Source organism: Aythya fuligula, chromosome 10 (assembly GCF_009819795.1).
Source record: "Aythya fuligula isolate bAytFul2 chromosome 10, bAytFul2.pri, whole genome shotgun sequence".
Classification (NCBI taxonomy): domain Eukaryota; kingdom Metazoa; phylum Chordata; class Aves; order Anseriformes; family Anatidae; genus Aythya; species Aythya fuligula.
The window spans coordinates 6990650-7018388 of NC_045568.1; the positions used below are offsets into that span (position 1 = coordinate 6990650).

Sequence of the window (27739 nt, forward strand, 5' to 3'; positions counted from 1 at the left end):
GCGCGACGCGGCGCGGCGCTGCGCTCCTCGCTCGGCCCCGCCCGGCCCGGCCCCGGCTGGCGCGCGCCCGTGCGCGCCCCCGCCCGCGCCGCCAGCCAATGGGAGCGGCCGGCCGCGGGGGCCGCCGGGAAGGGGCGCTATAAAAGCCCGGGTGCTATTTACGCCGCGCTAGGGCGGGTGGCGGTGGGTGGTGTGCAAGGAGGGGTCGTGTTGGTGCGCCTCTGAGGGGGGTTTAGGCCCGGAGCGGGTTAGGTGCTTAATTAGGAGCTTAAATATTTTTTCTCTGCTGTTGTTGGGCTGCTGGTGGAGCTCGGCGCTGAGGGTGGCTCTGTGGTGGTTGCTGCTGGGCCAGGCAGGGGTGCTGTGGTTTCTGTAGGAGGCTTGGGTGTGAAGCTCCTGTTCCCCTTTGTGCTTGGGGGGCTCCATCCTGCTGTGCCTGCCCAGGCTTCTTCAGCCGGCTGAGGTCCTGCTGAGGGGACCTTTGGGGGCAGCTCATGGCAGCCCCTGACACCTCCAAGCTCCCTGTGGTGGTGGTGGGGCTGCTGCTGGTGTCTGGGGAGAGCTTCCTGCAGCCAGGCTCCCCCGAGGGGAGTGGGTGCTGTGAGCCTCAAACTGTGCCTCGTTCTCCTTCCTTCTTCCTCTGGCTGAGTTTCCCCCTCAGCTAACTCTGCCTGGCCTTTCTGTGGACTGCTGCCTGGTGTCTGTTGGTGAAGGAACTGCTCGAACCTCCTCCAGTAGGTGAGGCTCTGGTGCTAGCGCCTTCTGGGAATTGAAAAATGATTGTTTTTTTACCAAGTTGAGCAAGAGTTAACGTTTAACATGGTGACAGCTTGTTTTAAGGCCTGCAGCTTGTTGCTGGTGCTTGGCTGGCAGTGACTGTGTGGGGCCTGGGGATGGTTTGTTCATTAAGGTACCCAGTACATGTCTACCTCTGACACCACAGGTACATTGAGACTGAAATCTATTTGTCTTAAGTCTGGGGGGAAATTACATATGTGGTTTGGTCACCACCTCAGTGGGGCTCAAACAGCAACCCCTGTGTCACGTTCCTGTCTGCCATTTCTTTTATTCCTACTCTCTGATTGAGGACCTTGTGGCATGCTGCTATTTTCCTGGTCCAGCAGGAAGTTTGGCCTCTGTTCACAAGTGGGCTTGTGCTAATCAGAGTGCTTCAGGAGCTTGATAACGGCAGAGCTGCCTCCTCCCTCGGAATGGTGAATAGCTTTTAACAGATTGAGAGCTCTGCTTGTAATGGAGATGATAGCCAACAAGCCCTGCTACTGGCTATGAGGATCCTTAATCTAGCTCCTTCTCTGTAAGTTAAGTTTGTTTCCTTTTCCAACTTTTTTTGCCAATATAAGAATTCATACAGGGGCAGAAAAGGTTTCTTAGCTGACATCCAGGAACAGCTGATACATCTCAGAATATCTTTTGCAGAACACTTTTGCAATCAATTCCACTTATTGCAGTCAGGCAATCTCTCAAGTGTGTTTACAGCTACCAGAAGCAACAGAACTTGAGAGGAAGTAACAGAAAGCAGTAGCTGATCGGGGTTTTTCTTTGAGAACATATGGGTTGGAAGGGACCTTAAAGATCAATCAGTTTTGACCACCCAGCCATGGGTAGGGACGCCACCCACTAGATCAGGGTGCTCAGGGCCCCATCCAGCCTGGCCTCAAACACCTCCAAGGATGGGGCATCTGCAGCTTCTCTGGGCAGCCTGTGCCAGTGCCTCATCACCTGAGTGAAGAATTTCCTCCTAATCTCTAATCTAAATCTCCCCTCTCTTAGTTTAGAGCCATTCCCCCTTATCCTGTCATCTGAATGCACAAAAAGTCTCCCTCCACCTCTTTTACAAGCCCCCTTGAAGTACTGAAAAGCTGCAATGAGGTCACCCCAGAGCCTTCTCTTCAGGCTGAACAGCCCCAGCTCTCTCAGCCTTTTTTCACGGGAGAGGTGCTCCAGCCTCTGATCAGCTTTGTGGCCCTTGTCTGGACCTGCTCAAACAGCCCCACATCCTTCTTGTGCTGGGGGCCCCAGACCTGGCTGCAGGGCTCCAAGTGGGGCCTCCCACAGGCACAGTAGAGGGGGACAATCACCTCTCTCCCCTGCTGGCCTCTTCTTTTGATGCCACCCAGGCTGTAGCTGGCCTTCTGGGCTGTATTTGGACACAGAGCCATTGACCACTGCTCCCTGGGTGCAGCCTTCAAGCCAATTCCTCACCTACTGCATGGTCCGTCCATTACGTCCATATCTCTCCAGTCTGGAGATCAGGATGCCGTGTGGGAGCACGTCAAAGGCCTTTACAGAAGTCCGAGTAGATATTGTTTAGCAGAAGTCCTTTCATAATGTACCCTGCTCAGATATTTTCTCTTGGCTAATTGTATTGTAGGCTGTTTTTAGATATCCTTCCCAGCTCCCAAACATGCTTACCAATATAACAATGCTGTCATAGCATTTTATTGCTTTAGGACTACTTAAACTTAGAAGTGTGAAGGTTGTGTGTGGTTTTATATATATATAAACATATACACGCAACAACTTTTCCATGCTGTTCTGGATGTTCAGCTCATCTGAAAGTCAAAAAACTCATCTGAACCCAGGCTGCTCAGATTGATGAAGAATGAAAGTTAGCAGGTCAAGCCACTCCAAACATTTTAAGTGCCCTCCCAGTTTCCTCATACGTGGCCTAGTTAAGCAAATGGGAACTCTCCCAGTGGTGCCAGTATAAAAAAAAAAAAAAAGGAAAAAAGCTGAGTCAAACCAGGAGGTGATCTATTTCTTCCACGTAAGACCTTCTTCTTCCTCTCCCCCAATATGTGCAGCATTTAGGCCAAGTTCAGGCTTTAACAAATTTAGGTTGTGTACCTGTCCCACAGATACGGAAGCCAGAAGGCCAAGTCACTTGTCTGAAGTCCTAAAAGAAGCAGCCACTTCAAAGGCCGGTCCTTTAGCATCCTCCTTCCTGATGACTGCAGCAATTAACCTGCTTGTGCCTCTGGGGGGGTGTGCAGATTGCAAAGGATCTGCAGCATGGTGTGGGGCAGCACTGCTGTCACAGCAGCCCTAGCGATAGGGAGAGCTCCAGTGCAGGGGATTCCCAGAGAACAGGGAACTGCCCTTCCCTAGGGAAAGGAGCATCAAAACCCTCTGGTTTGCAGGAGAGGAGGTGGCAGAAGCTCCAAAAAGTTGCTAGCCCCTGGTCGAACATGGGGCTTTCAGACAGGCGTGGAGAAATGAAACCCGTGAGCTCAGTGCAGTTGGTGTGGCACCAATGGGTTTGTGTGGGGTGTTGGTGCCTTGCTATTTCCCGGCCCAGGGAGCAGCCAGCTCCATGGCAGGAGTGCAGGAGGAGGAAACAGCCCTATTCCCACCGTGAGAAGCCCTGGTGCAGAAGCCCTCGAGGTGCTGAGGCATGCAGGCTGCCCAGGAACAGCAGAGCCAGCAGGACTCCTGCGTACCCAGATGCAGCAAGTCCTCTTGCAAATCCTATGGTGAAGCAACCGGAAAGAAATCGTGGTGTTTGGTATTTCCTGTCCAATTTCAGGTGGGATCCTTCTGGCTTCTTCACAGGAAGGTGATTTATTACTTGAACCTGAAGGTTTATCTTGTGTCTGTACCAGGGAATGTCTATGCAGAAATCCATACCTCCCGGAGACCCCTGGCTGGTGCTTGGGCATGATGGTTTCTAACAGCAGTGAATTTTACAAGCTTGATCCTTGTTCTTGGCTTGAACCACCTTCCTTTCTCCTGCAGGCAGGGTACAAGCAGCTCCAGATGCAGCGCTGAAGCCCTTTCCTATATTTCCCTATCATATTCTTTTTGTTGCAAGTCATTTATTTTTCCACACAACCCTTTTAGCTCATGCCTCACTTGAAAGCTGCTTTGAATTTCAATTCACAATTATTCAGCTTTTTCCACACCTACATAGCACCTTTGCTTTAAGCTCGTACATGATGTTCTGCTGTCTTTAAGTGCACAGTAGCTGCTGGGGCAAGAAAATGCAACAAAAGCGAGCAAGTTTACCTTGTGGTATGTGTGAAGGGAGTTAATTGAATTAAAAACTCTATCAGAAAAAATATACAGGTTGACTAGCAGGCAACAAATGACCAGTCAAATTCAGTTTATGCTCAAAGACCAAATTTATCCAGAACTTTGAGTTTTTAAACAGAGTGGGACAGACAAAAAGCAGGTAGAGGTGTTCAGTGGGATCCAGCAATAATGCCACTGGACAGAAATTTATAGTGCTTTGCAAAGTATCAGAATATAGAATATAAAGAGAAGAGAAGATTTCAAAGTTACAGGAAGGTATTTAAAATCAACTTTTTGTGCAATTTAGAAAAAGGTTATCTGACTGTTCTCTTCCTTTTTTTTTTTTTTTTTTTTTTTTTTTCCCTCTTTTAGAAACGTTTGGAAGAGCTCTAATGAGTTATACTCTGAGAAAGTGCACCTTGCAAAAGCCACATCCCTGAAGGACCGGAGCAGGGCGTTTGGTATGTGCTGGGACATCAGGAAGGGAAAGGGCACGCTGACCATGCCCTGCTGCTGGCTGTGAGGCTTGTACAAATTGAATGGGGGAAGAACTGAAGCCTCAGCTGCACTCAGTGCACCAGGCTGGGGGTTCCTGAGTGTCTGTGTACCACAGGGAAACTATCCTGGAGACATTCCTGCGTGCAAAAATGAGAGAGTGAATAATATTCTCTGCTGCAAGTGATGCTAGGACAGATTCTAGGCTGCTTTTGGTGCTGTCTGACAGAGGAGGGAGCTGTTAGCTTACCAGTGACCTGGCTGAGCAAGCAGATGCCCTCCTGGCCACTGGCTTAGCTCCTGGGCAGCCCACAGAGGGACGATGTCAAATCAGACCTGCAGGAGGTGGACGCTGGCCTGGATGCAGCTAAATGTCTTGCTTCAAGTGCCTGTCCGGTGTGGTTTGTGCGTCTGTACAGGGAAAATCCCCAATAACTGGTCTGCAGGGTCAATGGGAGCAGGGGGCCTGTGAAGCTGGTTGGAAGAGGAACCTTTTGGCAGCGGGGTCTTGAACTCCATTGTGAGAGAAAAGCTGGGCTAGACTGGCCTGAGGTTGACTCAGGCCAACAAGCACGGGTTTGAAGTGGGATCCCGATCTGACTCGATCTGCCTTTTCTCCCAGTGCAACTCATCGGCAGCCTTCCCGCGCCAGCCAGCAGCAGTGGTACGAAGCATGGCTTAATTATAACCCTGAAAGAAAAAGGATTTCTTCATGAGATGTTGCTTCATGGCTGCTGGTGGCAGAGCTCCGCACGAGCCGAGTCGTGCTGGTTTGGCAGGTAGGTGTGGTGGTGATGTGCACGCGTGGCTGGGCAGTGGGCTCTGAGTCAGAAGCTCCTGGTGACGTTGCTAAATTCAGCGTACCACAGAGGTCTTTTTCTGCTTCACACTGGAGCTGCTTTGATGCAGCCTTTCTACATTCAGAAATATGGCTCAGACCCAGCTCTTGTGAGTCACAGGTATTCATTCTTACTTGCCTTTTGCCAAGGCCTAGCGAAAAAGTGCTGTCCATGTTATGTGTCTGTGGTCTGGTTTCCACCATGCTCATCTTCTGGCAGCAGTTAGGTGACAACAATTAAATATCAAGGCAGCCTGTCTTCCTAGCCATGATAGAGTGCTTTATTTCTCCCTCTGTGGGGATAGTTTGGATGTCAGATGACTTCTAGCTACGTAACCTGAGCCCCAGAAGGCAAAGGCAGGGGCTGAGAGAATGAAGAACTGCCCACTGCAGGAGAAGATCAGGTCTGAGACCATCTAAGGGACCTGAAGTCCATGGGACCTGATGAGATAGACCTGTAAGTCCTGAGGGAACTGGCAGATGTAGCTGCTAAGCCTCTCTCTGTCACACTTAAGAAGCTGTGGCAGTCTGGTGAAGTTTCCAGGGACTGGAAGAGGGGAAACACAATCCCCATTTTAAAAAGGAAGAAAAAGAAGACCCAGGGAACCACAGGCCAGTCAGTCTCACCTCTGTGCCCAGCAAGGTCATGGAGCAGATGCTCCTGGAAACTCTGCTGAGGTCCATGGAAAATAAGGAGGTGACTGGAGACAGCCAACAGGGCTTCACTAAGGGCAGATTGTGCCTGAAAAATCTGGTGGCCTTCTGCGATGGGGTTAGGGCATTCACGGGTAAGGGAAGAGCAGCTGATGTGGCCGACTTGGTCCTGTAGGAAGCATTTGATGCTGTCCCCTGTGATATCCTTGTCTCTGAACTGGAGAGATGCAGATTTGATGGATGGACCAGTCAGTGGGTAATGTGGTCAGCACACTGGAGGGAAGGGATGGGGATGTCATCCAGAGGGACCTGGATAGGCTCAAGAGGTGGGCATGGGTGAAACTCATGAGGTTCTGCGAGGCCAAGTGCAAGGTCCTGCACCTGGGCTGGGGCAGTGCCGAGCACAAACACAGGCTGTGTGACGAGACAGAGAGCAGCCTTGGAGAGAAGGATTTATGAAGGCAGGCTGAGAGAGCTGGGGCTGTTCAACCTGGAGAATGGAAAGCCCTGGGGAGACCTGACAGTGGCCTTCCAGTGCCTAAAGGGGGCTGCTGGAAAGCTGGGGAGGCACTTTGTCAGGGAGTGCAGTGATAGGATAAGGGTAATGGCTTCCAACTAAAAGAGGAGAGATTTAGATGAGACAAGTGAGGAAGTAATACCAAATGCCATATGAACCAATCTTTTTTCTTAGCACAGAATCATCCAGGTTGGAAGAGACCTCCAAGATCACAGAGTCCAGCCTCTGACCTGACACTAACAAATCCTGTTCAACTTTCCCCAGGGTACTGGTTCTAGAAATCAGCAATCTTGCCTTCACCTTCGTAGGTGCACCAGCTTCTGAGATGGTTTGAGTTGATGATAAATCTTGTATGCCTTGTACAGCAGTGACTGATTCACATCAGCTCACTTGATCACTTATTTCCAGGGAAGTACCACGTCAATTTGCCAGCATTCTGTCCCTGACACAATAAAATGCTTGTGAATTCAAAGCTTTTGGAACTCAGAATGGAATTTTCCTCTAAAATTTTGCACGTTGAAATATGGGAATCATACAGAGAGAATTGCTAGACTATTCGATATGAGAAGAGTTTAAAATTAATCGCTCAGTTCAAACAGAAAACTTTATTTCTCAACTCAGTTCAGACTAATATATAGTTGCATAAAAAGTTCCCTGAGAAAAATCAAGGCATAAATTTGGCGTTTTATCACTCAATTTCATGCTGAGTTTCCTAGAAGAATATTTCAGTTTCAGTAAGTAAGAAGAGGACTGTATCTATCTGGAAGAATACCTTTTTCAGTTAAAGACTTAATGCAATCCTTTCATGTTCTCTTAAAAAAAAAAATATATATATATATATATATGGACAAGAAGCAGAAGATGCAGGAGCAAATACTGCAAAGACAAAAGACTTGCCCTCTTGTATAGTGGGAAAAAAGGTCTTGTAGCTAAATGGGGAAAAAACCTTGCTTCCAGCCTTCTGAGTTTTGGAACAAGTCTCTGTGGGATGTGTGTTACTGGGCCTCCCCAACCTCTGCACAACGTTGCATTTCTTCACAAAAATAGGTCTGGTACTGAAGTAAACGGATAAAAATGTGGGAGAAGTACTTGGGGCGAGGGGATGCTAACTGGATGCCATCTTTCTGGTGAATGGCTCTGGGTTAACTGCTGCCACCAGGCACCTCAGCCATGTCAGCGTGTACAAGTCTGTGTTCCAGGGCTGAAGACCCTGTACAGTGATATTCATCAGTGTCTTTGAGGCTCACATCGGTCATGTGTAGGTACAGTGTCCCTAGAGTTGTCCCCAGAGGTGGCGAGCCATCCTTCCACAGCCACTGAGTAATCTGCCATCTCCCCTCTGAACGCCTGGCTGTGAGCAGCTCTGACCTAAGCAAGGCAGAGCCCACCCAAATTGAACTTGGATTTTTCAGGAAAGCTTGAGAGAGTCCTTGGGGGTTTTCAGTTTTCTGTTCTCTGCCACAAATTCAGCTTTAGACTGACCCCTGAGGGGCAGCAAGGACCAGTGAAATCTCAGAATGGCCTCATAAAACTTCTTGAGAAACTGTTTTACCTGCCAATGTCAAGGCAAAGCACTGGGCAACTTTGAGCCAAAATAAAACTTTATTTGGAAATTCACCTCGCCTCAATTTCTGACTTTGCAGATGAGAGTGGCAGTTTCTGAATGGTATCCTGGTCAGAAAATCTGACTACTGTCAGCAGAAAATGTGCATCAGCAGTTTATGTACTTTCTGCCGGATTGGTCCCTTATGACTGGGCTTTTTTGCACTGAAGTGTCACAAAATATTCATGACATGTTACACGTTTGTCCTCCACTGCTTCTCCTGTCTTTTCTCTGGGCTGGATCTCAGTCCTTACCCTTTTCCAGCTTTCTCTATTGAGACTGCAACAAACCCCAGCAATTCTGAGCAATCACTTACACAGCAGGTATATTTTTTTCTCTAAGAGTCACCAAAATGGGTGCAATTCTTTCCATTTTCCTCAGATATTTGAGCCTGAGTTTGTTGTTTAGATTCCTAGTGCAGGAAAGGCAGAGACAAAACTGAGGCATGGTTTACCTTAGCCTTAAAAATATGTCTGGAGATGCCTCTGACTGAATAGGCATCAATACAGCAACACTGTAACCTACACGGGTGTGAATATAATATTATTGTATTCACATGTGTGAATATAATATGATAATACAAGGGTGTGATTAATCAGGAACTCCTGATGTCCACTTGGAAGAGTTCCCACTCCTCAGGTTCATAGCAGAACCCTGCGGGTGTTCTTTAGCCAGAAGAGGCTCCTGAATTATTTTTTTTTCAGGAGAGTTTTTTGCCAGGAGGGAGATGAAAATCTTTAAAATGTCTGTCAACCTTAAGTTTGGAATTGCTATTGTAGTGTAATTCTTAACACAGCTGACAGAGAGCTTTTTAAAAGCACTATTTACATGCGTGTAGTAATAACAGGACCACTACCTGCTTGTAAGAGCTTCATTTTCAAGTTTTGAAGTTAGCAGTTGAGGTTGAGACAGGTGTACCTGTTTGTTGTTCCTTCAATCGCTCTTGTAAAGCTGAACAAGAAATGCTGACAGACTGGAGCAAGTTTGTGCTTTCTGTCTTCTGTCTAGATGGAAAATGGAGGAATACTCTGGGTAACGTGTCATGTTTTCAGAAAGAAAAAAATCTAAACCTAAATTTCACGTAGAAGAAAGTGGGTTAAAAAAAAGAAGGCAGAAAAGCCTAGTTTGTATACTTGTATTCATTTGTAGCTCAAAGACAATATAAGATTGTACTCAGGGTGAAGAAGGAAGTACACAATTGGTGCTGAGATGTTGAAAGTTGAAGGCATGCCCCGGGAGGAGACATTTAGAGAATATTTCAATGCAAATGGCCCTACAAAATACATTTCCACCAGGAGAAGGTGCGCATAAACCCATTCTTCATGTGCCTGTGTGATACAGGACACAGCAGGAGGCACAAACGTTGAGAGTGCAGAATTGAGAATTGTTTTTGAGGGAGTTCAATGCTGGATAATACATCCCTTCAAACTTGCAAGTGATCTACGTAGAAAATCAAAGCCACGTCCAAATGCGGTTGCTGACCGATTGATTGCTCCCCCAGTAGCCACCAGGGGAGATGTGACATCTAAAAGAAAGAGAAGAAAACTCTGTCATGATTTGTTAAGTAAAACAACGTCTTAGTTTCTCAGTAAGTAGCTGGCAGTCAGAGGTGCAACATCCTGATCTGCATCGATAGCAAAAGGAGGAGCTCATGGGCTAGAGCCTGCAACTGGTTTTCTTCAATAACTTCCTGCAAGTTGGCTTTTAGCTTCCATGGAAATTCCTCGTGACAGAAGTCAGGATTAAGACCAAGGGCCTAGCAAAACACCTGGAGTAATCTGTCTAATTCTAGGCATTCCCATTCCAAAATACTTAGTCAAAATGGAGTAGGTGTAGAAAAAGGGAACGGGGACTGATTTGTATGAATGGTTTTCTCTTTTATTTATCCCAGCAAAATGAAAGCCACAATGAGGTGTTTCCCCTTGCAGTATTTTAAATAATTAAACTCACCAGATAATGAAGTATAAACGTGAGTAAAGGTTTAGTTTTGAACCAATGCATTGGTTCGAAATAAAAGTGGGTTGGGAACATCCTACTGACCCCCATCTGACTGAAGGATTTGGAAAAGCTATTTTCAGGAGCAAGGAGCCTGGTTACGTAAAGGTTATAAAATGGGAAATTGATTGAGAAATCTTAGGGTGCCGTGCATTGGACCAAAAAGGGCTGGTCTCTGAACAGACAATTCCTCCTGGTCTTGCTGCTGGAAGTTTCTGTTGCTCAGGATGCTGCACAGGCCTTGCTTTGGTGAGGGGATCCTACCCTGTTCAGGTTCATGTGGATCTAAACGCTGCAGCAGTTTGGTTGCAAATCCTGGAAGTTTGGGGGCAGCCGGGTCGTGTTAGGGACAGTGACACCGCGTCCCTGGGTTGCTCTGAGGAACATTGCTTTGGGGTGCAGAAAGAGCCTCTGCAGGCAGCCTCCCAGCTGCTGGGTGGGTGCTTTCCGTGCATCTGCATTGCCCTCCTTGCAGCCATCCTTGTCCGAAGGGACCAAGTGCTGGTCTCTGCTTATCACTGCTGGTGTGGAGCTGCTGTATTGCAGGAGGCCAGGGAGGAGTTTGGATGGAGTCCTGCTGGTTTGGAAATTCCCTGGAGCTGCAACTTGTCCCGACCTCTTGCCTGCCCCTCTAGGGTGGGTTTTTCCATGCTGTTTGAGCTGTTTTTCACCACATGCCCAAGGCAGTAAGCATCCTTTCCAGGTACATTTGCTTACATTGTGTGTCAAGTGCACTCCAGCAGGCCCAGCTCACCTTCCCCTAGCAGAAAAAGACACAACGGAGGGGCAGGATGGATGCTCAGCTATGCTTGAACTCGATCCATCCACACTGATGATCCTGAAGGCCTTTTCCAGCCTAAACGGTTCCGTGACCCTGATGGGATGTAAATGGGAGGGTGGGAGCAGGGGACAGGGAGCCAGGGAGGGAAAGCCAGGATCTGGGCCACAGCTTGGGCAGGAGTTCATCAGTGGGGGTTGTGAGGGCGGTGCTGAGGCTGTGTGGAGCCCTGTGTGGCTCAGGGGCGACCTTATCGCTCTCTACAGGTACCTTAAAGGAGGCTGTAGCGGGGTGGGGGTTGGCCTGTTCTCCCATGTGCCTGGTGACAGGACGAGGGGGAATGGGCTTAAGTTGCGCCAGGGGAGTTTTAGGTTGGATGTTAGGAAGAACTTCTTTACTGAAAGGGTTGTGAGGCATTGGAACGGGCTGCCCAGGGAAGTGGTGGAGTCACCATCCCTGGAAGTCTTTAAAAGACATTTAGATGTAGAGCTTAGGGATATGGTTTAGTGGGGACTGTTAGGGTTAGGTCAGAGGTTGGACTCGATGACCTTGAGGTCTCTCCCAACCTAGAAATTCTGTGATTCTGTGATTTGGGGCACATGCAGGGCATCGCTGCTGCTGCTGGGCTGGAGCCAGGGCCCCTCCACGCGATGAAGGAGATGAACCCCAGGCTCACAGAACATCCTGCGCTGGGAGGGAGCCGCTGGGCTACGGAGTCCAGCTCCTGGCCCCACATGGGACCACCAGGACCACCACAGAGCTCCCCACAGGACCTCCAACCCTCACCCCGGAGAGCTGCGAGCGCTGCCTCGACCCCCCTTGAACCTGCAGCTCGGCGCCACTGCCTCAGGGACCCCTTTGGGCGCCGCTCTTGCCCTCACCCCCCGTCCCCTAGTCCCTCAGCGCCATCCCCGGGCTCCCGTCCCCTCAGCGCCTCGCCCAGCCCCTGCCGCTTGCCGGAAGCCCCTCCCGGGTGCGGGGCGGGGCGGGCCGCAGCGGGGAGCTCGCCCGGCCGAGGTGGGTGCCCGGGGGTGGACGAAGGGGGACGGGGACAGCGGTGGCGGTGCCACCCGGGGGCCGCCCGGGGCCGGCGGCGAGCTCCGGCTGCGGCGCTTCCCGGTGCGGGGCCGGCTCCGGGAGGCCGGGCCGGTGGCTGCGGGCTGGGCCCAGCCGGGCTGAGCCGAGCCGGCTCCGGTCCCTCCGGGCTGGTGGCGGCCGTGGGGGGGTCCCCGTGAAGCCGGAGCCGTGGTGGGACCGGGTCTTGCCCCCTCGGAGCTGCCCCGTGCCCGGCTCCTGCCCCCCCGGCCCCCGGGGCTCCTCTCCCCGTGCCCGGGCCCGCAGCGCCGTGGCCCCGCTGTTGAGGGGACTTTGTGCCGGTAGAGCTGGTGGCTGGGGCTGTGCGGAGCCCGGAGGAAGTGCTGACATCGATTATTTTTATTTTTTTCCTGTTTTGCAGACGCGGGGGGACGAGGCCGCGCGCTGCCGCCGGGCTCAGCGCCCCGCAGCCCAGGTGAGCGGGGTCGGAGCTCCAGCCCCGTTTCCCCCCCCCCCCTCCCGGGGCCACCCGTGCCCCTAACCGGGATGTGGCTTTTGGTGCCTGGTAAAGCCCAGCCCGCCGTGACCGAGGTGAAAAGCTTGTTTTGGACTGAGCGTGTTTATCGGGCAGAGCTCAAGGTGAAGCGCTTGTTTGCGGTCTCGGTTTGGAGCCTAGCTCCTCATAGCAGTCCCCCAGGACCGTCGTGCACAGCCTCTGTCACCAGCGCTGGGTTTCAGGGGAGAGCGAAGCACAAACAGCTCCAAACAGCTCCCGCCTGCTGGGCCCCATCACAGCTCCCTTGTGCTGCGGGCAGGACCTTTGGGGAGCTGCTCCCCCGGCTGCTGTGCCACGCAGGCAAGCGCGAGGGAAGAAAGATGCCAAACAAAATGGGCAGCCTTGGCTAGGGTGTTAAAAACTTCTGGGTGGAAAAAAGCAGTCCCAGGTGTTGGGGATGCTTCTCTAGCTGGGTCTTGTTCTCCTCCTGAGCCTCCCTGTGCACCTGGATCCCCGCACATGGGGCTGAGCTCTGAAGCAGCTCCTTGCTCAGCCCCTCGAGGGCCTGGGCTTGAGGTTTTTTGTCAGTGGGGCTGCCTTGGCCACGGTGTAGGGTCTGGTGTGTGTAAGCAATAAATTACTTGATTAAGGACCCGTAATATTTAGCATAGTGTTGTACATCTGCTTGTGGTCTGTGAAGTGACAGGGGCTCGCTAGATTGCTTGCGATCTCCCTTGGGTGCGAGGCTGGAGGCGAGCAGCTTCACTGGTTCCTGGGCAATGGGGCTGGCGCCTCTCTGTCCCCACCCCTATAAACACAGAAATCCCGGGAGGCACCAAAGCAATATAATTGGTGTCTGGTGACCAAGCGGGAGCAGGTGAGCACGACCAGAGATCTTTCTGCTGAATGCTTTGTCCAAGCGCAAGCTTAACTCCCACGCTCTTCCCTCTCTTCTCGCCGCTGTCGTGCAGGACCTATGAAGCACCAGGTGTCCATCATGTCCGACTGGGTGCTCCTCGGGCTGATCGCGGTGCTGGTCGTGCTGCTGCTGCTGACCGTCTTCGGCTTCGCTGTCTACTCGGGGCTCTTCACAGAGGTGGTGGTGAGCGCCGGCTCGCCGCCCATCGGCAGCATCACGCTGGCCTACAAGTTCAGAGTGGGTCCCTATGGCGAATCGGGGCAGCTCTTCACAGACGGCTGCAGCATCTCGTCGAAGCTCTGCTCCATCGGCGTCTACTACGACAATCCACACACGGTAAGCTTCTGCCTGCACGGGTCTGCAGCTCGGGCACCTCCCTGGCGCCGCCTCGGGCACTTGCAGCTCACCCTCCTTTGGTGAGTGCTGGGGCTCATGAGATCTCCAGGTCTGCGAGGGGCAATCTGAAGGCGGGTGGTGTCTTGGATACCCCTCGCTGGAAGGAACGGGCAAAGCAAAGCTCTGGTGGCTCCTGCTGAGCAAGTTGTACCCCTGCTTTGGTTACGGGGCAGAGCCCAGTGCCCGTGGTCCCATGGCGATGTGTTCCCCGATGGACCTGCCAGCAGGCAGTACAGCCAAGGCTCCTTCTGCTCTGTGGCTCCGGGCAGGTGGTGTCTTCAGCTTGCTGTGTCCCCATCCATGCTCCTCCTCCTGTTTCTGCCGTTCCCTGGTGTTTCCAAGCTCCCCGTAGTCGTTTCAATCCCTTGACAGTTGTTACCGAAACCTCAGCAGGCGAGTGCTGAGGGCTCCTGGCTGATGAAACAGGGGCTCCACAGCCTGCTTCAGGTGGGGAGGCGAGCAGCAAACTTGTGCTACTGGCCAGAGCTCAGTGCTCTGGAGACACAGAGAGTGACAGCAGCATCATAACTTGCTGGGGGACGAGTGACGTGGCTGCTGGCTCTGGGTGGCACCGGGGCCTCCAGATAGCAGCGTGCAGGCACCTGCCCAGCTCTCCAGTAATTCTGCAGTAGCTGGTGTGACCTTGGGAGAATGCTGCAAGAGAGGAGTGCCAGGAGGGGCCTGTGGCCCTGCACATGTGTTTGGGTGCTTGTGCTGGGGCTCGGAGGGGGCACAGCGGCTGGGCCAAGAGCTCTGGCTCCGTGCTGCTGCACCACAGGGTGTTGGAGTGCCTGGCCCTGCTTTGGGAGCCCTCCTGGGCTGGGTAGTGCCCGCCTCTGCTTTCTTGCTCCCAAAGGTTGGACCTGCTTAGGAGCTTGTCCATGAAAACGTAGCTTGGAGGGGCCTTGTCTTGGCAGGTGGAGCAGCTGCAGCTGTTGGAAGGGAGCAGAGCCGTGCTTGGCACTGTCCCACCCCAGGGACGTGGTGTAGATGCATCTGTTCCTGCCCTGCTGATGGTGTCTCCTCCCAGGACAGATGCTCCGGTGCCTTCAGCATCTTTGTGGCCCTTCCTTGGGCTCTCTCCAGGCTGTTTGTGGTTCTCTCACCCTTGGGAGCCCAGAACTGGACGCAGCTCTCCAGGTGTGGCCTCACCAGCACTGAGCAGAGGGGCAGGATCACCTTGATGAGCTGGCAACGCTCCTAACACAGCCCAGGACACCGCTGACCACCTTTGCCATCAGGGCACAAGCCTGGCTCATGCTCACATTGGTGTCCACCAGCCCCCCCAGGTCCTTTCCTGCTGGGTCTCCTCCCAGCTGGCTGCTCCCCAGCACGTGCTGGGGCCTGGGGTTGCTCCTCCAGCCTGCCCAGGTCCCCCTGGAGGGCAGCAGCACCCTCCTGGCCTTGGACGTGGTGTCCTGGCCCCAAAAGCAGACCCGAGGGCAGGAGGCAGCAGAGGTGCCCGGTGTGTCCCGCAGCATCCCTGGCTGTGCCCCCCTGGGTGTCCACGTGGTGGCTTGGAGTGCTGCAGAACCCCTGCCAGCACAGTTTGATGCGTCTTAATGGACAAGATTAATATTAATATCCCTTTTTTTTTTTTTCTTTTTTATTCAATATTTAGCAGCCCAAAGGGCTTCTCCCACCTCTGGCAGGGACAAAAATAGCTCCTCAGCAGGGCCTGGATGTGGCGGGCGGGCGGGCAGGAGGCTGCTCCGCTCCAGCCACGCACTTCTGAAGCTCGGGGTGCGTGCTGAGGCCTCTCGCCTGCTGGGGCGTGATGCCCAAACGCCTGATGGCCAAGGCTGAAATGCTCCTGGTGCAGGAGGGGCTTTGCTCCCACCATTCAGTGTCTGCAGGGTGAGGCAGATGAACATTTGCCGTTGACCACGTTCCTGTCTCCTTATGGATGCCACCCCCGGCCTCATCTCCTGTGCAGCTCAGCAGAGCAAAAGTCGCTGTCTTGTGGGGCTGACTCTCCTCGATTCAGCTGGGTCTTCCCCTGGGGATCCTTTTCCCTGGGCTTCCGCTCTCTTTGGGACAAATCACGCCCTCTCCTGCCCCAGCACCGCGGCGCTCAGCAGAGCCCGTCTGCAGCTCTCTCTTGCAGCACACGAGGGCAAGAGCGAGCCGTCTCGCCCGCAGACGGATGCTGCTGCTCCTGGCGGCCTGCTCTCTTCCTTCATCTTTGCCTCTGCTCACATTTCCTCTCCGGAGCTTCGGCACGGGTGGAGTTGGAGGCACGACTGGGGAGCCTCCTCTGGGAACTGAGACCCTTGTGGGGCCGGAGCGGGGCCGTGGTGACGCTCTGCCCTCGCTGTTACCCTCCCTCTGCCTCTGTCTCCCCGCGAGAGCCTCACAGTGCAGGTTCCCCAGCCTGTCTGTCTGTCTTGCTGCTGCTTTCAGGCGTCCTGGTGGCTCCCGGTGAGTTCTGCCACCTTACACAGCGTGAGTTTGGAGGCTTAAGTCCTCCAGCTCTCCCTGGCCGAAGGCAGCCAGGCGTCGGCCGCTCCTGGTTGCTGGCCACCCCGTCTTCTGTCCACCCAGCAGGCTGGAGAGCTTCAGGGGGCAATTGCCAGGCTCTATCCTGTTCCCAGCATGTTCCTGCAGCGTGCCACAGCCAAACGTGCACCTGAGCTGTGGTTTCCCTGCCCCTGAAGCAGGGCACTGTGCTGAGGGGGCACCGTGGGGGCGGTCAGGAGAGATTTTTTCTGCGTGGAACAGCTTTGGTCGTGGTTGGGAGCGGGCACCTGCTTGCTGGGAGGCTCGGCTGGCGTTCAGCTGCTCTCTCCCCCTTGGCCAGGTCTCCCCGGAGAAGTGTCGCTTTGCAATCGGCCGAATCCTGAGCGAGGGAGACGCGAAGCCGACGGAGGAGCAGATCCGGCAGTTCCAGAAGTACGGCTTCAAGATCTTCTCCTTCCCCACTCCCAGCCACGTGGTCATGGCGAGCTTCCCGTTCACCACGCCGCTGTCCATCCATCTCGCCGTCAACCGCGTCCACCCCGCCCTCGACACCTACATCAAGGTAAGCGGCGTGCGGGGGACCCCCAGAAGCTACCAGCATCCTGCCAGCAGCTGATGGGGCTGCTCTGAAAACATCATCTCCTGCTGGCCTTCCCTTGGGCGATGCCGTTAACGTCTCCTTGAGCCACCTGGCAGGCTGTCCCCCAGCGGGGTGGCCTCCTGGTCACTCCTTGTCTGCTCTGCCCTTGTGTTTGAAGCAGATTCTCCTCTGCTGACTTGCTGCTCTGCTCCAGAGCACGGAGCTGTCTGGTTTTCCATGAAGTTCTGCCTTGTTGCTAGGACCTGGCAGGCCGTGCCCCTTCAGTGCCGCGTGTTATGCCATGAAACTTCTCTCTTTAAGCTGCCAGCCTCGCCTGTATGGCGAGGAGGGAGAAGTTAACAGCTTTCTGGCCCTCACGAGACCCGTTTCCAAGCAGACCGCTAAAATTGGAGGCTGTTGGCCCTGAGGACAGGTGGCTGCCCTGGGTGCCACCACCTCTGGCAGCTCGCCGTGCTGCAGAGCCCATCTCTGGGGGCCCACAGGCAGCTGCCTCCTGCTTCGGGGCCTCCTGAAGCCCCCTCTGCTGGCTCGCTCGTGGGGCAGGGTGCTGGGGAGGGGACGGTGTTCAGCTCGTGGCTTCTCTGCCTGCCAACTTGCGCCGCTTTCGTTCGTTCGCTCGTGTGGAAGCGCACTATTTATAAACTTGCTTTTCCTGGCGAAACTCCCAGCCCTGTGGGGGAGCCGTGCGAATCTCCCAGCCTGCGCCGTGCTGCGGGCGCGCTGCCTGGGTGCCAGCCCCCGGGCTGCAGCGGGCCGGGGGCTGCCCGGGAGGTGCCCAAACCCCAGCCGTGGGTGCAGCTGGCCCTGCCCTGAAGGTGTGTGCCGCTGGAGGTGGGGTTGTTACGGCCAAAAAGGGTCCTTCTGGGAGCACCTGGCAGCTTCTAAGGAGCTTTTGGAATAAAATAATCCCTTGGAGTCCTACGCAGCATCCGGAGCGGTGCTCAAAAAGGAGGGGATGCGTCCTGAGCTCTGTCTTTCCCTTTGTACAGGGCAGGCAAAGTGCTCTTGGGTGAACCTACCTCTGTCACTGACCCTGCTGGGTTTGCAGGAGCTGTTCAGCCGTGCAGGGAGCAGAGCTTTGGTCAGCCCTGGCGAGTTTTGGGGTGCACCCAGAGGAACCCAGAACCCGGCGCTGTGGCACTGGTGTTGTGCCACGCTGGCCAGGACCTGTGTCTCCTGTAAAACCCTGCTCCTGCACCTCCCAACCTAGGGACAGGGAAGGCGAAAAAGAGGGGGGGGGGAACTTTGATGGAAACGGGCGACCTGTGCCCAATTTGTGGTGGGAATGGGGGTTGCCATGGAGACGGCTGCTCCAAATAGCATCCTCCATCCCACCCCCGGCTGCCCGCTTCCCTCGAGCAACCCCAGACGAGACGGAGCTGCCTCGTTTATTTGTTTATTTATTTATTTACTTGGTGCGGCGCCTGCTTGCTGCTGGTGCTGAGAGATGGGGGTCAGGCATGGGGCGCGGGGTTCCCCACATCCCTGACAGGTGCAAAGAGGGCTCTGGGGTGGCAGAGAAAGGGGCAAGGGGCTGGAAAGGGATTCGTGGTGCTGTGCCGGGGTAACGGTGCCGGGTTTTTTTTTTGCCTGGGGATCTCAGGAGAGGGCAGGCGAGCGGTGTTGCTGCCTGGGGGGCTGGCTGGCAGCACCTCGCTGCCAGGAGCTGCGTTCGGAGAAGCCCCAGAGACCTCGCTGGCTTGTTTTGCAAGTGCAGGTTATTTAAGGGATAGGCTGGGCTTGTTTAGCGGCCCTCCCGAGTGCTGTTTTCCAAACAGCTCCTGCCAAAGCCTCTCCCTGCTGCCAGCAGGGCTGCGCGGCGCTGTGCGGGGCGGTGTTCCTGCACCTCCTGGCTCCCTGCTTGGCTTCGCCACCTCGCTGCCTCCCCCCTGCTTTCCAGCAGCCTCCAGCTGGCCCAGCCTGGCTGCCTGCGCGTGCCCCGTGCCAGCCTCGGGGTGCCAGCACGCTGGGCTCCCTGCCCTGATTTTGGGGAGGTGGCAGCGGCTGCTCCCAGGTACCCCCGGCAGCTCGGGGACAGCGCCAGGGAGCCCCTGCGGAGTCGTTCCCCCGGGGTGACTGTCCTCAGTGGCTCGGAGAGCTGCTCATTAAGCCGTGACATCCTGCCATTTCCAGCAGCGTTTATTCTGGCTCGGGTTTAATTAGCTCTCTGCGGCAGGCTGCGGGCACGTGCGCCGCTCCGGAGAGCCCCGCGCAGCGGGCAGGCTGGCGTCGCCCGTCCCCGGAGCCCCGCAGGCAGCCGGAGAGGCAGGGAGTCACATCCCCGGGTGTCCTCTGGGGCTTGCAGCCTCAGTGCCACCCCTCCCGGACAGCTGGGACCCCCTGCAGGGTGGGAGCTGGCCTCTTTTCATGGGATTTTGGGGTGGCTGGCGGAGGTTGTGCGCTCCGCAGCAGAGGAGGAGAGCGTGCAGGTGGCAGGTAGTGAAGGAGGAGTGCTGTCACCATCCCGGCTGTTCCCTGGGTGCTAGCAGCGCCGCAGCACGAGCTGGCAGAGGCCCTGTAGGACCACAGAGCTCCTGCCTCATCCGCGGGGCACCACAGGGTGCTTTCCGAGGCAGGGTGCTCCCTAGTCCCCGTGCCACGTATTGCTCTTGCTGCTGGAAAGCCTCAGCTCTTCTCTCTGCTCTCAATGTGCCTTGCTCCTGCTCCTGGTCAGGGAAAATCCTCATTCCTTCACCTGCCAGCTTGCAGTGCCTGTTAGCTGAGCTTTGTTCCCCTTGCCGGCTGTGATCGTTCAGGATGCAGTCACTTCTTGCCTTCCGCTTTGATAAAGTGACTACAGAGAGCTAAAGTCCATGGCTGACACATTGTCCAACCCCTTCGTAATTCCCAAGTCCCTTTTTTGACGTGTTCCCAGCTTGGGAACCTCTCTGACATGCCCCTAGCAGAAGCGGATGCTTTGTTTCAGCCACGGTCTCGCTGCTGTAGGATGCTGCTCCGTGCATGGCACATCCCCTGCTTGTTCCCCTGCCTGCTGTCCCCTCCCCAGCGAGCTGCACCACATCCCAGGCAGAGCGGTGCCATTTCTGGACCTCCTGGGCACAGCTGCTCCTGTCCCAGCAGCACCGAGGACTCCTCTCAGGGGTGACTGCGGGGTCCCTCTCCCAGTCCAACGGGCCCCAGCATCCCGAATGGGCCCTGAGGGTGTCTGTGTCTGCAGGGGACCAGGAGCCTTCGTGGGGTCCTTCCTGCAGGCAGCTCCTGGTGCTAGGAGGTGGCGTGGCTACGTGTGCACCTCGTGCTTCTCCTTTTTCTTCCCTTACCCCCTTTGCTACAGCTTCTGTCCTTCAGCTCTGTCAGTCACATTTCTCCTGGCTGAAAGGATTGTCTTCAGCGACGAATTCCCATCCCAGACCTCCCTTGCTGCTCTCTGGCAGCTCCTTTGGCCTCCTTTGAGCTTGGGCAGCCCCAAGCTGCAGGCGAAGCCCTTTGCTGAGCCGAGAGCGCTCGGAGTTGCACATCTATCTCTCCAGGGAGGATGAGGAGCGGGATATCTTTATCCAGAACTTACCACCAGCAAGCTGAGACTCGCAGCCCTCTCCATCTCATCCCCTGGGCCCCGCAGGACTCTTCAGCTGAGCGCCTCCCTCCTTGCACCTGGGAGCTCTCTCACATTGCTTGCAACCCGGCCTGGCTTCGCGTGAGAGCGGTTTCTTTTTTTATTTCTTTTTTTAATTCTGTGTTTTGACCTCGTCCCCGTGATCCAGCCCTGGGTGGAGAATCGGAGGCGAGCTGTGTCCTTACAGCCCGCTCTTCGCCCCGCCGGTGGCAGCCAGCAGCAGGGCTGGCAAAGGTGGGAAAGAGCCAGGACCCTCTTCTCCTGCACCCTGCCCACGTTTCCCTCTTGGAAATAAAACCCACCTGAGATGCTGCTGCCACAGCGAAGGCTGCGATGTAAGCGGATGGGATTTGGGCTTATTTTAGGGGAAGACAATTTTAAGGACAGGTCGAGGGTCTGCAGGTCTTCCCACTTATCCTCATCCCCCCGTCCCGCTCTCAGCGGCAGGCACCGGGGGTGCCTTGTGTGTGTGTAGCTCCTCCTGGGTTTTTTCTCCCGTGTGCTCTGGCAGCCGGGGCCGGGCACGGCGCTGCTGCAGCCCCCAGCCCTGCGTGGGCCCCCCCTGCCCTGCCCGCGGGTCCTGGTGCCCGTTTCCTCGCCTGCTGACAGCTGGCTTCTCGTGGCCGCTCGCTGCTAGCTGGCACCCCCCAGCTGCGTGTCACATCACATCGCTTCACGCGCTCACAGCGGCTCCCATTTATTCAATATTTTTAGCAACCCAGCCTCCCTGGGAAGTTTTCATCCTGCGAGCACGAGCGGCGCTGAGGTGGGCAGCGGGGAGAAGGAAGCCCCAGGAGTGGCACACACAGGGAGAGAGAGGGCTTCTCTGGGGGGCAGCTCCCGAATCCTTACCCTCCGTGTCCTCCCCTGGCATCCGAGGGCTCTGTGCTGCAGCCTCCCACGCCTGAGCCGTGCTGCCCACCCCAGGACAGCCCGAGGACCTGGCTCTGGGCTTTCTGCGGGTGGAGAGCTGCGGGGCTGCGCTGTGTCAGCTCGGGTGGAGAGCCCTGGGCGCCTCTCGACCCATCTCGGGGCCAGCTCTGCACGCGGAGAGGTTCTGCATTTAACCTGTTTCCGCAGAGCGCCGCGCTCCTCCTGCGTGCCTAATGGAACATATGGGAAGCTGGGGCTCTGCGTCACGTCTCCTGCCACTCACAGCGGGCTTCCCAACTTTCCCACTCGTCTGGGAGAAATTTGGCAGCCCCAGGCCACCATTCAGCTGCTGGCGCTTTGCCTCTCGTCCATGACAGGCGGGTGGCTGACCCGTGGCCGCGCGCTGGCTGCAGTCCTCCTCAGAGGCTGGGGCAGGCCTTGTGTAGGCACCTCCACCTCGCCGGTGTCTGCTCGAGCCCTCTGCTTCGCTCCTGCTACCTGGGGGCAGGTGTAAAACCACAGCTCTGGTGGCATCGCTGCTTTGAGCCGGAAAGAGGTGTTCTGGCTAGTTTCAAAGTCCCTGCCGCTGCGGTTTGTCTCGTGTGAAATCACCATTTTTTTTTCCTGACTCAGAGCAAGCATCGACCCTAGACACAGCTTCATTCACATCCCAGCTGGGGAAGCAGCTTGTGTGGGGCATGTGCTGCCAGCAACCGGGGCCATCCCCGTCCTGCCTCGTCCTGTGCTGTAGGAGAGCAGCCGCCACCCCTGGGGCTGGCCCCGCAGCGTTGGGATGAGGATGCTGAGGGCTTGGTGCTCTTGTGGCCTTGCCAGCATGAAATTCCCTTTCCTGGGAGGTGCCAGGCTGCTCCTGGCTGGGAAGGAACCGGTCTCCAACCGTGGAGACACCATGGCCAGGGAGGAAGAAGGCAGCTCCTGGAAGGAGAACAACCTACAGGGGCCTGCCCTGCCGTGCACTCAAAGCACGTGGATGTCACCGGTGCCCTACAGCCTGAAGCCTGCCCTGGTGCTGCTGCTGGTGCTCTGGGTGGGGCATTTTCATCCCCCAGCGTCTCCCCAGAAGGCAGCAGAAGTTGCCTTGCTCTCCCAGCAGCTTGGCAAACCTCAGAGCTGCAGCCTTTAAAGGCTTACCCGGCCTTGCAGAACTGTCACAGAGATGTGTCTGCTCAGGCACAGAGATCTGCTCCCCCATCGCCTCTGCTGCAAGGATTAATGATCACGGAGAAAGGCGGGGATGTCTCACATGGCTGTCCGAGGGAGAGAGCGAGCAGAAATGGCTTGCCTTGGGCAAAGAGGGAAAGTAAAATACTACAGTGCTTTTCTGTCAGATCTCTTTATCGACTCTATCCGTATGCATGTTCCCCCCTGAATGTATTTATAGAGCATCCCAGAGGATGCAGTCAGCTCAGAAGACTTCCTTGTCAGGCGTTTGAGGTGGCTCCAGCTCTCTGGGGCAGCAGCACAGTCCCAAACCTTTGGGCCTTGCCTCCTTGCCAGCTCGTCAATTAATTCAGAGGTGAGAGCGGTCTGCCTCGCCGCAATTATTTTAGCGGAGGCCTAATGAGTCTTTCCTGGGCTGCTTCTTCCCCGTACCCCTCTGAGCCAGGCTTTGCCAGATGTGCTGGCCTCGAGAAGCGGTGAAATGAACCCGAACAAACGTGAAACCGCTTCTTAGAAACCCTGCTCCTTCCCAGCGAGGCAGCCTGGCCCACTTTCCATGGCTGTGAAGCTCCCGCTTTGAAACCTGCCGAGCCGCGAGATAACAGGGCTTGAAAGCAGCGGCATTTTTATGGCCGGAAAAGGGACGGCTGCGCTCTGACTTAACTTGTGCTTTTGGGATTCTGGTTTGGTAGAAAACGCGAGGAGGAAGCCGGCGCCGTGCCTTTGCGGGGAGCTGAAGCGCAGGGGGCTCTCGAGGCTGGGGGTAGCCGGGTGGGGAGGAGACCACAGCAGGGTCCCTGCTCCTTGGGTCCTGCTGCCGTGCCCTCGGTGGTGGTCTCTGGGCTTGGGGCTGCACCGTCGCCCCCTCCTCGTGGTGGTTCCTGTTAGCAGGTAAGGTGCAGTTTTGGGGACAGAGGAGACCAGGGATTGGGCTCCTGAGGCCACTTTCTCCAAAATTCCCGCAGTCTCTGGGGTGGATCCCGAGGCAGAGGTGGTGCTTGGTGTTGCCAGAGGGCCAGGGGGAGACATTTAAGGCAGCTGGGAGAGGCCAGACGTGGTGCACAGGCCATGGGCTTCCAGGTGAAGCCCAAACCGAGGTCCCTGTGCAGTTGGGGAGCACATGAGAGCGGTCCTGCCCCCAGCTGTGCTGAGCAGGGAGGCACCACAGAGGCTTTGGGCTCACTCCCGTGGCAGGCACTTGCCGCTTTCTCCCTGGCCGGGTGCTCTCAGCTGGGATTTATTTCTGCCAGGAGCTGATGGCAGCTTCTCCCCGCGCTGAAAGGTGGCCATCCATCATCTGCTCCGGCCAGCTGCTCTGCCGCTCGTGCCACGCAGATTCACAGTTTGGGGTGAGATCCGTCTGCTGGCACGAGAGCCGGGCTGTGAGCTAGGGAAGGCTTTAGCGAGAGGTGAGTGGTGCAGACGGGTTTTGCTCTGGTATTTCTCCGCTGGCCAGCTGGGGAGATGAGCCTGGGGGGCTGCAGGCCCTGCCCCGCCGCGTCCCTGCTGGTTTGCATCGCGCCCACAGGAGGGCTGGAGAGCTGCAGGCAGGGAGCAGGCTCTCGGAAGGGCAAAGTCAGGCTGGGCTCTGTCCTTGCCTCACCGCTCCCCTTTCGTCTGATTGATCTGCGCAGTCAAAGCCCTGAGCCTGAGCTGGCAGAGGAGAAGCATCCAGGCTGCAGGGGCCGCCAAAGCAGCTGCCTCCCTCCCTCCCTGCTGCCCGTGGCTGCTGAAAAACAGCCTCCCTTGGTGTCTCCTCCACTCTGCCTCTGCCTGGGCTTCCAGCACCTGCCTCCCCTGTCTCTGTGCCTTTTTGCTCTTGGCCAGAGGCAGTGCTTGCGTTGAGGATGTCCTGGGGGGAGCCGTGAACACGGCCAGCAGCTCTGGGGCTGTTAGCCAAGCTCTCCAGCACGAGTCCTTGCCGCGCTGGAGCTTGCCAGGGTCACCAGCTCTTTGCTGCTGGCCTCTCTGGACTGTCAGCTTTTTGGGAAGAGGTGCGAGGTCTTGGACGCAGCTCCTGGCTCTGAACACGGCTCTCCTGGAGCCTTGCAGGGAAATGCCCCTCTCTTTTGTTTACAGAGGCTGATAAAAATCCAGAAAGGAGCTTGTCCTGGTTGCTGGCTTGCTGTTAAAACACCGGTCCTGAAAAAGGAGGCAGCTGTTGCTCCATCTTCTTCTTTGGTGGCATCCCTTGCCTTCTAAACGAGGCGTCTGGGAAGGGCTTGTTTCACTCCCCACGGTGTGTCTGGGAGGCAGCAGCCTTCGGGCTCTGCTCGGCACTGCCAGGGTCTGGGCCACTGCAGGTTCAGCAAGGTGAAGTCCCTAAACTCCTAAACTTTCTCTTTTTCGACTTTCTCCCCTGTGAAGGGGTGTCGTGAGGCTGGCTCCAGCTCGTCGGGGAATATCTTCCGGAAAGCCTTGGAGCAGGAGGTGTTGCAGGAGGTGGGAGGGGACAGGGAGGTCATTTATTCCATCATGCTGCTTTCTTCATGGGGGCACGAACATGGCACATGTCCTGAGCGTGACCAACAAGCTGTGGAAAAGCAGCTGGAGGTGCTCGCCTCCTCCAGAGAGCTGCTGGAGCTGAGCAGGAAGGGGCTGAGGTTTGGAGGGGACGGTGCGGACGGAGCCCTCCCGTGGCTGTGGGCACCAGCCAGGCACGGCCAGGAGCTTGTGCTTCTGTAACATCTCCAGGGCCTTGTTTTTTTTCCCCACAAGGGTTTCACCAGAGCATCTCCCAGCATATGGACACGAACAAGAGGGTTGGAAACGGCAGACCAGGACTGTTCCTGCTGTGGAAGGAGGGGGCAAACACGCGAGGGAGTGGCAGGCCAGGACACGGAGTCAGGAATCCGTGGGGGTCAGGGCCACGGCAGGAATACCCAAGGGAGTTGGGAGCCCTCCTGGCTCTCAGCTGTGAGTTGGCCGGGGCTCAGCTCAGGTGCTGAGTCCTTTCCTGACGAGGCAGCGGAGCGCCCTGCCTTGACAAGAGGCGGATAAATTGCCACAGCTGCTGCTCCGGGCCGCCTCGCCAAGGCAACAGAGCAGGCGAAGCCATTTAGCGCTGCTCCAGTCATCCGTGATGGCAGAGATCATCGCGCCGACCTCTTCTTCGGCTTCGTGATTAATGCTGAAAAAACATCCTCTGAGGGCTGGGAGGCGAGTGCTGGTCCCCGGGGAGCCGCGCTCCGAAGCAGAGGCAGCCCTCCAGCTGCGGTCCTCGCCCCCCGTGCTCTCCCCCCCCTCACCCATGGCTGGTGATGAAGGTGACGGGAAGAGGAATCCAGGATGGGTTCCTCCAGTGAGGAGAGGTTTTGTGGATTTGCACAGCCAAAGTCCCACGTGAAAGTGGTGGGGGAGAAGGGAGAGGTGGCTGCGCTGCGGGGTTTCTCCCGCAGGAGCTGTGAGGAGGAGGAGGAGGTCTGTGCAGATCTGGAGGAGAGAAGGGTCCCCATCCCTGCACCCATCCTGCAGAGGAGGGCTCGTGGCTCCGTGGCAGCTTCCAGCAGTGACCGGCACCCCTGGGAGGCCCCGCGTGCTGGCTCCGTACCCACAAAACCCCACGGGCTCAATTCTGTGCCTCGCAGCTTGGCCACGCTGCCAGCAGCCGCTTCCCGGTTCCCCGGGCCGGGAGCCGCCAGTGTTGGGGGCCCCAGGAGGCGCCGGGCGGGTGAGGTGTAAATTGCATGGCGGGCTGCCTCTGCCGAGGTGAAAATGAAAAATTCTCCCATTGCTCGAGCCGGGAATTTCGCAGCTCCCACGGTCCAAATGCTCTTCCCGTCACCGCTGCGGAGAGGCGCGGGGGCTGGTTGTTGCCTGCCTGTCCCGGAACCGGGAGGGCAGCGTTCTTCCTGCGGATGGAAATGGCTTTTCTCGGTCGCGGTGTCACCTCTTTCTGCAACACCTCACAGCCCGAAGAACTTGGGAGGGGAGAGAGGAAAGTGGAGCGGAGCTGTACCCACGCTGGGGCCGGGCTGCGATGTCCCAGCGAGGAGCAACGTCACAGGATCAGAGTGCTTAAGGTTGGAAGGGACCCCCGGAGGCCACCCGGTGCCCCCCTGCTCCAGCAGGGCCACCCAGGACCACGTTCAGGAGGCTGCTGGCTGGCCCCAAGAAGGACTCACGGCCTCGTGGGGCAACCTGTGCCGCTGCTCCGTCCCCCCCACGGCACAGCAGCGTGTGCTGATGTTCAGAGAGAGCCTCCTGAGCTCCGCTTTGTGCCCACCACTCGCCCTGTCCCAGGGCATCGCTGCCACGAGCCTGCCTCCAACCCCCCTGCACCCTTTTGGGGGTGGTTTGAGACACGGATGAGGTCCCCCCGGAGAAGTCCTGTTGAGGGGCGCTGCCGGGTGGTCCCTGTGGTGCTGAGATCCACGCGTGGTGGATGACACACCGTGCGTGGAGCGAGTGAGGAGAGGAGGAGGCTGTGGCACACAGCGCGCCGGCCCTGCCGCGCTAGCTGGCGGCTCGCTTGCAGCGTGCTGAGCTCGAGGTCTAATTTTAGGGGCTGATTTTAGGGCCCCCCAGCTCCAGGCGGTTTTGATGTTTCTGTACAGCCCAGCGGGGGCAGAGGCGAGCGGGATGGTGCCGGAGCAGCCCAGGTGAGCCCTGCAGCTCCCCCACCAGCCTGGTGCCCAGCCCGGGGGTTTCTTGTCCCTGGCGTCCTCCCCTGAGGGTTCCTTTTCCCCAGGGGCTGGTGAGCAGCTCCTCACCACGGCATGGAGTGGGACAGGACCCTGGGCACCACGGAGGGAAGGGTGAGCTGACAGACAGCGCTGCGTGACCTTGAGGAGAGGCCGGTCCCTGCTCTGCCCTACTTGCTCCGGTCCTGCTGTCCTCGCCAGAAGCCTGCCCCGCTGCTGCGAGCGTCTCGCTGTTTGCGTCTTGCTGAGCTCCTCCACCCATGCGAGAACGGATTTGATCTGGCTCGAGGGCTCTGCCGCGCAGATTCCACATCCACCTTGCTGCTCCATCTGTTGGCTTCGCCGCAGTCAGCTGAGGGGCTTCCTTCTCGCCTCCCAAGTGTGTTATTGCCTGTTGAGCTTCTGGGTTGTTTTGCCACGTAGTCGAGCCTCTCCGAACTCGCTGCCTGCTCACGCCTTCACCTTTGCCACCTCGCTGCTCCTCTGGGACCTTTGCTGAGGGTGGCCCTGCGAGGGGCTGGGGTGCTCTGGGAAGCAGTGCAGCAGCAGGGGCTGGCAACGCTACTCTGGATCACAACTTGATTTGCAAAGGCATAAATTAGGCAGCTGGGAAAGCAGTGAGCTCATCCCCACCCGCGCACGGTG

At 56.5% G+C, this 27739-nt stretch overlaps 1 protein-coding gene across 4 annotated transcripts in view; it reads left to right on the plus strand.

The window, feature by feature from the left end:
• Window positions 1-217: 217 nt before the first annotated feature.
• TEX264 (testis expressed 264, ER-phagy receptor) overlaps window positions 218-27739 on the plus strand; it is a 34107-nt gene continuing 6585 nt past the window's right edge. Inside the window, exons 1-5 of one of the 4 annotated variants that reach the window (XM_032194307.1) lie at window positions 218-738; window positions 4405-4493; window positions 5150-5306; window positions 13415-13698; window positions 16559-16780. In XM_032194307.1, the coding sequence (XP_032050198.1) occupies window positions 5240-5306; window positions 13415-13698; window positions 16559-16780 (573 nt within the window). In that variant the 5' untranslated portion in view covers window positions 218-738; window positions 4405-4493; window positions 5150-5239. Of the gene's footprint in view, window positions 739-4404; window positions 4494-5149; window positions 5307-11880; window positions 11930-12368; window positions 12423-12525; window positions 12587-13414; window positions 13699-16558; window positions 16781-27739 lie in introns of those variants that run through there. The other 3 variants (XM_032194308.1, XM_032194309.1, XM_032194310.1) reach the window with 3 other exon arrangements.